This window comes from Arachis duranensis, chromosome 5, assembly GCF_000817695.3.
Source record: "Arachis duranensis cultivar V14167 chromosome 5, aradu.V14167.gnm2.J7QH, whole genome shotgun sequence".
In the NCBI taxonomy this organism is placed as follows: Eukaryota; Viridiplantae; Streptophyta; class Magnoliopsida; order Fabales; family Fabaceae; genus Arachis; species Arachis duranensis.
Genome location: NC_029776.3, coordinates 87,650,555 through 87,660,536, shown reverse-complemented (window position 1 = coordinate 87,660,536; position 9,982 = coordinate 87,650,555). Strand labels below are relative to the sequence as shown.

The 9,982-nt window shown below is 35.0% G+C and overlaps 2 protein-coding genes across 2 annotated transcripts; one reads left to right on the top strand and one right to left on the bottom strand.

Annotated features, from left to right (window-relative positions):
- Window positions 1-5,709: 5,709 nt before the first annotated feature.
- LOC107490337 (acid phosphatase 1) lies at window positions 5,710-7,727 on the top strand. The gene is made up of 3 exons (XM_016111117.3): window positions 5,710-6,304; window positions 6,836-7,045; window positions 7,293-7,727. The coding sequence occupies exons 1-3, from the start codon at window positions 5,904-5,906 to the stop codon at window positions 7,468-7,470; spliced, it is 789 nt and encodes a 262-aa protein (XP_015966603.1). The 5' UTR covers window positions 5,710-5,903; the 3' UTR covers window positions 7,471-7,727.
- Window positions 7,728-8,286: 559 nt separating this feature from the next.
- LOC107490338 (leucine-rich repeat extensin-like protein 4) lies at window positions 8,287-9,982 on the bottom strand. The gene has a single exon (XM_016111118.3). It carries the CDS (start codon window positions 9,579-9,581, stop codon window positions 8,319-8,321), a length of 1,263 nt encoding a protein of 420 aa, XP_015966604.1. The 5' UTR covers window positions 9,582-9,982; the 3' UTR covers window positions 8,287-8,318.

Here is a 9,982-nt window from a genome sequence, read left to right as displayed (position 1 = left end):
TGAAAGTGATATTCTTCATAATTAAAGTAATTAAAAAAGGATTAAAAGAAGAAGAACTGCGGGCAAAGTTAATAATTTGGATAAAGTATTAAATTGGTACTTACATTTGGGCGTAATCCTGTTTTACTCCTTAAGGTTTAAAGTATCCTATTTGAATCCAAAAAAGTTTCATTTAGCTTCAATATAGTCCCACCGTGAGGTCTAAGTTAAATAATTAATGGAATATCCTATGTAAGAACCGGCATAACTGTTTTAATAAAATAATAATTTTTAAGTACTCGAAATAGATTTAAAATTTAGAAGTTTTAATTTCAAAATATAAAAGTGAAATTTGAATTCAATGAATTTTTCTGAGTTAGAAAATGTATTTTTTACGGAAAATTTTTGTAAAAATGCGTACCAGTGCTTAAGCCAGCAGTACCGACTCTAGTATGTCCGGTACCACGTATTTTGAAAAATAAGATTTTGAAAATTGATTTATTGTTTTGAAATGACAAAATAATTTAGAATTGAAAACCGGACACTAATCTTAAAGGTTTTTGCCCAAAGTGGGCCAAACAGACCTAAAACGCACATGGGTTGACCGGGCCCAAGTTGAACCCAAGCCCAACATATATAAACCCCTTTTAACGAGCATTCAGGTCATTCTTGCCCTATTTTGGGGAGAGGGGCGCTGATGGTGGTGAAGGGAGAAGAGAAGAGAAATTACTATTTATTTTCTCCTTCAATTGACCATAACTTGAGCTACGGAGTTCTGATTGACGAGCTATTTGCGGCCATGCGAAGCTCTCATCGAGCTCTTTGTTTCTATCTAGGATTTTCTGGTAAGAACTCGCAACCCAAGCTCCAGCTTCCTGCCCTAGTTTCTGTACATTTTTGTTATAGATTTTGCGTAAATTTTGTAGTTTTAGTTGTTTAGGGGTGATCTAGCATTGGAATATTGTCAAACTTTGCCCCAATCACCATTGGATAAGGTAAGGAACTTCTATATCCTTGAAGTTTGATGTAGTGTGAGCTTTAGTTGATAATGCATGGTTATGTTGTATGTATGAAGCTTGTTTTTGGAGTTGGTGGTGGCTTTTGGTTTGGCTTTGGTGGTTTCGAGCTTGGTGGAAGCTTGTTGGAATCAAGTTTGGTGTTTGAGCATATTGAGAATCGGCCAAGGTATGGTTTCGGTTTTTTTTATGTAATATATAATGTTTTTGGACATTTAGGCTAGTGAACCTTAGGATATGATTAAATTGATGATAAATGATGATAATTGATGATGATTGTGATGTTGATATGGGGTATGAGGGTCATTGGTGTTAATGATGTATTATGATGTTGGTTGATGTTGATAAGTGTGTTTGTTGATTGTGGTAACATGGATGTTGATAATGATTGTTAATGTTGAGATTAATTGATAAGGAGTATGAATATTGATATTGATGAAAATTGGTGAAGAAAGTGAGTTTTATGAAGATAATTTGAGGAATAAAGATTTTGATGGATTTGGTTAATGTTGGATATTGTATGGTGATGTTTATTGGAATTGATGAGGATTTGTATTGGTTGTTGATGTTGTTGTTAGTTGATGATGATTATGAATGTGGATTTATGATTGAATTAGAAATTATGGATTAGTAGTGATATATGGTGTAATGGTTGAGTGATTTAGGTGTGAAATTGAGGGAAATGATATGGAATGGTAAAGTGTAGTGTGTGGCAGTGTTTTGTGATGGTTTGGGTATGTTTTGGCTTGGCTTGATTGTGAAATTCGAAAGTTTGAAAACTTAGTTAATTTTTGGTAAAAACTAGTTTTTGATGAACTTTGACAGATCATAACTTGAGCTTCAGTTTTCAAAATTTGTTGAAATTTGTTTTAAATTAAAGTTCATTGAAAGATCTTCAAATTGTTATAAAGTTTGTAGAAATTGAATTTTTGTAGAGTAAGTTATGAACGTTTGAAGTTTGGGATTTAAAACTGATTTCTGCAACTCCGCAGAATTTTCTAAGTCTGGGAGTGCATGTGTACGCATACCACCCATAAGCATACGTGCCATTCTGTTTGGCACCTATGCGTATGCAAACGCCCGTATGTGTACGCGAAATGGGCCAAAATGTATGTATGCATACGCATACATAATGCATGTATAGGAATATACCCTGTTTTGTTGAAAAATGGTTTTTTTTTTTCACTTTTCAAGGGTTCTCTAGCTTTTCAAACTTCCTTATCTATGGTTTAAGATTGATAACTAGTAATTAAGCCTTAATAATATTAAATATGAGTTAGAGACTTAAATAGATGAATTTCTATATGAGTTTAGCAGATGGAGACTTAGGTTTCTGAAGTTGTGGTTGAGCAGGCAGAGTATTATATTGGTGATGATTCAGAGAACTTAAGAGGTGGCGATAGTTGATAATAAATTGAGAAATTGGGCCGGTGATGGTTATGATGAGTTGAGAACTAAAAAGGAATAATGAACTTGTTAGATTATATGAGAGTGTGCGGGACCTATATCTCTGGTGTAGCATATTTTTCTGCTGCATGAGTAGTTGTTGTTGAGAGTATGCGGGGCCTATATCCCTGGCGTAGCAGATTTCTTTGCTGCATGAGTGTGCGGGACATGTATCCCCGGCGTAGCAGAATTCTCTGCTGCATGAGTAGTTGTTGTTTCTTTCTCTGCTGCATGAAGTGTGCGGGGCCTATATCCCTGGTGTAGTAGACTCCCTACTGTATGAGTGTGCAAGGCACTATATCTCTAGTGTAGCAGATTCGGTGCTGCATGAGTGTGCAGGGCACTATATCTCTGGCGTGGCAGAAAAGGCTACATCCGGGAGAATGTGTCGGGTTGGCATTTATGGACCGACAAGTGATATCACGAGCCAATAGGACAGGCATTCATCATATGCATCTCTTATGTGCTTGTTTGCTTTGATTAATTGAGTTTGCCTAAATGCATAACATGCTTACTTGCTTCTTGAATTACTTACTATATTTGAATATTAATTGTGTATTACTTTCTTGTATTAATTGTGATTGTCTGGTGCTGAGGAGGTTAAGAAGGCAGTGGCGATGGGTCGTACAGAAGTTAGATTGGTGAAGACTGTGGGATATAGCGGTGTGACTAGTTTTAGTTAGAACATCCCCTAAGTTTAGATAACCCTGTATATTGTTTATGGTTTAAGTTATTTATTTTTGCTAAGCTTGACTATCTGTATCGATGTGAAGTTCTAGGATTGCCTTCGGTGTCCTGGAACCTTACATCTTATATATTGGGCATCGTTACCATACTGAGAATCCCCCGTTGTCATACCATATGTTGTTGTTGATTTTCAGATGCAAGTCATAATTCACCTCGGTGAAATTGCGGACATGGTGACAGAGCGGAGTATGGTTTCTTCCTGGTTTATTTCTATTTTATTTTGTTGTAGTATTTTCTCTCACCCTTTCTGTTTTAGACTTTATGACCTTAGAGGCTTACATGAGAGATAAGTTGTATAAGATGTTTTAACTCAAAGACTCTGTATTTTTCTGTTTGTAACTAGTCGGCCTAAACTCCCAGGGCTATGACTAGAGTTCTTTTGTTTATTACACTTATGTATATCTATCTTGACTATTATTATATTAAGTCTCATGTTGTACCCTGTGCCTTTACGCTTTTAGTTATTGTTTGTGGACGCCTCGCGCTTGTAAATCCGCTTTATGCGATTTTGAACTTTATTCCTTCATCAGGCTCCTAGTGTTATTATCTCCTTTTATATTTATTAATGTATAAGCTTTAGAACTGTCATGGCACTTTGTTATTCTTTGCCTTACGACTAGAGGTAAGGCTTATGTTAACAGGGTGTTACATGCTACATCACAGCAGTACAAAAATAAGGTCGATAATCTGGAGAACAATTACGAGCTACAGATATACAAAATCAACCGTGAATGTATCAATCCATTATTTATCATTTTTCTTACAATTTAAATGAAATATTTTCTATAGAACTAAGGAAAACGATAGATAAATGTATTGATGCATCTACGGTTGATTTTGTACCTTTGGAGCTTGTACCTGCTCTTTAGATTATTGAGCTAATTCTTGTACTGCTGTCATGTAGGATATTTTTCGTTAATTATTTAACTTTGACCTCACGGTGGGACTACATTGAAGCTAAATGAAATTTTATTGGATTTAAATATAACACTTTAAATTTTAAGGGTCAAAATAGAATTCGCCCAAGCGTAGGAGATCAATTTAATAATTTACCCTAATAATTATTTAGTGGCCATTCATGTAATTGTCGTTACGAATAAAGTATTAAAGGCAATTATTTATTTCCTGAAAAAAAAAAGTAATTTAACAAGAGAAATGACTGCTATATTAATATGGCCTATTAATATGGCCACTAAACATTTATTGGTGAAGACTAAATTTCTTGTACTGAAAATTAAGGAATAATTGATATCCAACAGATTAGTTCAAGCAATAATTTAATAGATTTATTTATAAAGTCACTTCCAAAATTTTTCTTTAAGAGATTGGTACATCAAATTAAGATGCACCGATTTCAAGATATTAAATAATGTCGATAAGAGATGGGAGACTGTATTCTTTTTTCTTTGGTAAAGTTTTTATTGAATTTTTCTTAACAATATTTTTAACGAGACAGTTCTCACCGCAAAGAATATTGTACTATTTTTTTCATTAAATTTTTTTCCATTAAATTTTTCTTTAATAAGATTTTAATAAAATATAATCCTAAATAAAAATCTAAGAAGAAGTGTTATGATATAGATGTCCATTTAATAATGACTTATTTTACAATATAGACGACTCAATTTTTTAATATTGAGAGCCTTAAATTATTAAAAGTAATTGAATTTAACGAGGTTTGAAAAGAATGACCTTGTAAATGTATAAAAAATATAGCATAATCTTAAAAAACATACACAATATTATATAAAATATTATTTATATGTACTCTCATCAACATATAAAGAATATATATATGAATCATTTTAATTATATTGAAATAATAATATTAAACATATGAAAAAAATTAGAGGCATTTATCTGATCCATTTAAGCATGACATAAGATTTTGGAGATATTGGACAATAATGACTAATTAAATGTTGTTATTGGTAAAACATGAGATAGAGGAAGAAGAATATTCTTGTGTGATTATTTGTTCCAAAACATTGAATACTTGTGATTAGTCGCGTGATATTTGTATTCATTTCATAGTATTAAATTATATTTTTTAGTATTTGTTTAGATACTATTAAATTAATAAAAAAAATAATTAAAAAATAAATTTAATGTGTGACAAATTTTTAATAATAAAAATAAAAATATTAAAAAAATTATTTTTTTAAAATTGTATTTTACATTTTTTTAAAAGACTTTTTTAAAAAAATATTTTTTATATAATAAATAAATAAAAAAATATTTTTATCTTACTTTATTCAAACATTATTGATAAATAAAAAATCTTTTTAAATAAAATATTTAAACATAAAATTATTTTTATTTTTATAAATTTTTTTTAAAAAGAATATTAAAAATAACATCCAGTCTTTATACAATTTTAAGGTTATTGTTAATAATTTGGTTAACATATCTTATATAATTTGAGTCTAAAACATTTCAATTATGAATAAATCTAAAAAATAACAGATACTCAAAAAGTTATCTATAAATTGCAGAAAAAGCTATCGTCGTTTTTGATAGCGAAGTCTAAAACGGCACGTCGTTGTAAGAAGAAGAGTAATTCTCAGCCATTCGTCGTTTTTCTTAAAATTTTTCTAACCAGTGAGATGCTTTTCTTTTCTTTTACGATCTGAGAAAACCGATTCTTTTATATTTTTTCTTTTTCTTTTTTAAAGGTCGCCGGAAAATCGTTCTTTCAAGGATCGATTTCCGGCGATGGCTTCGGTTGCATCATTCTTCTTCCCTCTCCTTCTGCTCCTCTCAGCGATCTCTGGCATCTCTTCCGAAACCGCGATCCGTCTCCCGTCGGAGAATCTCGTCGCCGGAGGGAATCGGAAGGTCCGCGCCGACGATGGCGTATTCTGCGATAGCTGGAAACTCGCCGTAGAGACGAACAACGCCGGGAATTGGAAACAAATTCCGGCAAGGTGCGCGGCGTTCGTGCAGGCGTACATGACCGGGGGACAGTACTCGTCGGATTTGGAGGTGATCGGAAAACTGTCGTCGGAGTTTGCGAGGAGCGTGAAGCTGGTCGGAGATGATAGAGACGCGTGGGTGTTCGATATCGACGAAACTCTTCTATCGAACTTGCCGTATTACGAAGAGACCGGGTTCGGGTAAGTGGTTTTGCTTTCGAACTTTTTAGCCGTTGGATTGGTCAACTAGGTTGAGGTAATTGGTCAACGGTATTCGTATGAATAAATAGAAATACCTAGTAGTGAATTTATTTGATATTTTGGAAGAAATTTATGCAATGAATCACTCTCGTAAGTAAATTTGTTTCAAATTCAATTATTAGTTGACCAATGCTATACAATGTTTATATTGAATACAAAAGATTATTATTATAAAGAATGAATTAGGATGACTTATTTTTACTTATGGATCAGTAAACAGGCTATGGCCACATTAATAACAGAAATTCTGTGTATATGTGGTCATGTTGGTTAGTTTGTAGCAGAATGACATCATGAGAATTTTTATTGAAAAACACAGCAGAGAAGGGGCATCTTGACTGCACGAATCATAACTAGTTGACTTACTTTAGAGTTTACATACATGTATGGGGTTGTTGGTGTGAATTTCTATGGTTTAAGTACATAACAATGGGTTATGCTTATGGCTTGTTTTAAAACTTTGGATACCAGGACAGAGATCTTTAATGAAACATCCTTTGATGAATGGGTGAAATTGGCCAAGGCTCCAGCTTTGCTACCAAGTTTCAGTTTGCACAATGAGCTTCAGGAGTTGGGATTCAAAATAATTCTGTTAACTGGGAGAAGTGAGCAGCAGAGGAGTGCCACTGAGGCAAACCTTCTATTTGCAGGGTACAGAAACTGGGAGAGGCTTATCTTAAGGTACATAAAGCAAAATAATTGTTTCTTACTCTTTATTGAATTATTGGTAATCTTCTTAGGATAGAAATATAAAGACATTGAAAAGACACAGTCCTGTTTGAAGAAAGAGAGATACAAAATCAGACAAGATGCCTCTCTATCTCATGTCTTTGTATTTTCTTTCCTACACTTACCAAACATGCCCTTAGTAAGGATACACATTTTGTTGTTCTGTTGAACTTAGCTTGAAATTCCTTGTATGAAACAGAGGCCCTTCTGACCAAGGTAAAACAGCTGCTCAGTACAAGTCTGAGAAGAGATCAGAGTTGGTGGAAGAAGGCTACAGGATCCATGGCAACTCTGGTGATCAGTGGAGTGACTTATGGGGTTTTGCTGTGGCATCACGCTCTTTTAAACTTCCAAACCCAATGTATTATATTGCTTAACAGAGAAATGGTATCCCCAACTTGTATTCTCTTCTCATGATTGCTTGTTGTGTATTATGAACATGAATGTCTCTCCATTGTTTTCATGGCCGAAGCTATGAGTGGACCATACATTCATAAGGGCTGGTTTGGGAACAATTCTCCTAACTGACGAAGATTCATTGGAGACCAGACAATTGTAAATGAGATTCTGATTGATGTTAGTTTCTTATGTACTACATTGTTAGAGATAAAAATTGTTTCACTGGATTTCATTATTTTCACCCAGTATAACATAGAATAGCTTAAAATATTGGTTGTTTTCAATTAGTTACACTTGTTTTGATTAGTATGCATGGGCTTCTCTGCATTTCTCAGCCAATTCATATGGTAGAGCTGGCACTCTAGTGTGTAGAGACTTGCTACTTTTGGCACCCTTTTGAATTTTGATTGTGGTTTTGTAATCTAGATGCTAGAGCATTATATTGTTGCGAAATTTCACTATTCAGAAGTAACCTAATAGGGGCCTTGTGGAATGCTGGGAATGAAGTTTCAAGGCATAATTTAAGAAACCCGTGATAAACTAGTGCGCATAAAGTATCCAAATCAAGCATGTCACGTGAAACATAAATTGTCTGGCTTGTATATAGCATGAGGCATCAGGTGTTGTCTTTCTATAATAATCATGAAACATATTAGAAGTCTCGGAAGTCAGCAAGTATTTTTTTGATAATAATATTAAACATGTATGCTGAATGAATCTATGAAGAATTAAATTAGCAGGTGTGTAAATTGAGATTGGTAACACTAATTAGTGGAGAAGCCATGACCAACCTGTAACTAATAAAGTATACTGTAATAATTACTATTCAAGGAGATGATGAAGTAGAATTAGTGTGCTTAGAAGCACTTACAGCCAGGGAACCGCAAACAAGAGGCTTTGGTGTTGGAATTCTGAGACAACTTAGACTACCACCTGGGATCACAGAACACTCAGGTTGAGGTCTCTGCATGTCCCTTCCAGGAATGCAGTTAAGTGAGACATCAAAACCCACATTCCTGAAGAAAAGCCTTGAACATTGTTGGCTGAACCCAGAAAAGAAATTGTAAGCAACAGTCAAATTTGCAAGGCTCCTCAGAGAGCATATTACATCTGATAACTCCCCAGAAAGCTTGTTATGTGCCAAGTTAAGGACTTGAATGTCTTGCAGACAAGACAATGTGTCTGGCACATGACCCATGAGAGTATTGTAGCTAACATCCAGAACTTGAATCTCAGTGAATAGCCCCACTCCTTCAGGGATACAACCAGTTAACTGGTTATTCAGGAACAGAATCTCCTTCAATTTAGAACCCATGAATCCAAAACTTGCTGGGATGTTCCCACTCAACTTGTTGTTGGCTAAATTTATCACTGATGCAGGGGAATTTCCAAGATTCTGAGGGATTTCACCTTCAAATTGATTGTTGTTGAGAAACAGTGCATCAAGATTCTTGTAGAAGAGTTCTTGAGGGATTGTCCCGGAGAAGTAGTTGAACCTGAGGTCCAAGTAGATGAGGCTTGGCATGTACAAAGTAGCAGAAGGGAAAGAACCTGAGAATTGGTTGTTGCTGAGGTCAAATTCTTCAAGAGAGTTGAGGTCTCTGAATTCATCAGGGACAGTACCAGTGAACCTGTTACTGTTAAGGTGGAAAAGGGACATGTCAGTGAGTAAAGATAGCTCTTTGACAAGGGTTCCTTGGAGATTTGCATGGTTGAGATCTATGCCTGCAACTACAGGGAATGCTGATGCAGATGCACCCATTTCATCTTCAGTAAAATCACAAAAAACCCCTTTGTAAGAACACACATTTGGACCAACCCATGTTCCTAGAATTTTCTTTGGGTCATCAGTGATTGCAGATTTCCATGCCTGTAGCGCTGTGTAAGCTCCATCCAGCTTTGATTCTGAAGAAGATCCAGAGGGTTGTGGGTTGTTAACCCCTCCCCCAACCCAAACCACTCCTCCTCCACCACCATTGCCAACACCAACACCAACACCTACACCACCAACAACACCAAATTCAGCTACTATTGTGGTTGAATGAAGGGTGAGGATCATAAGAAAAGCAAGTCTCCAGGTATTGTCCATGTTTAGCTGAAGATACCAAGATGCTTATTTGATTGTATGCTTGTAATGTTGTCCAAATAAGGTTGCTTGCAGCATTGAATGCAGAGAGAGAGAGAGAGAGAGAGAGAGAGATTGTGTGAGAGTGTGGTGTAAGTGTAAGTGTGTAACTTGGTCTGCTTATTTGTCTTGAATGTGTCCCATTCTATTCTATTCAGCAAGATTTCTTTTTTGGTTTATGTAAATTGTAATGAGCTTGAGCTATACCTTGGTACAACTTTTTTCTGTAAAAGATGTTGACTTGTCTTGGATGAAAAATTTTCTGTGTCAGAACATAACGGTGGCGGTGAGTGAGATTAGAAGGGTGAGGGGAACTAAACAGCAAACACCACTGCTTTTTGTGTTCTTTGAGGTGGTGTTTGTTG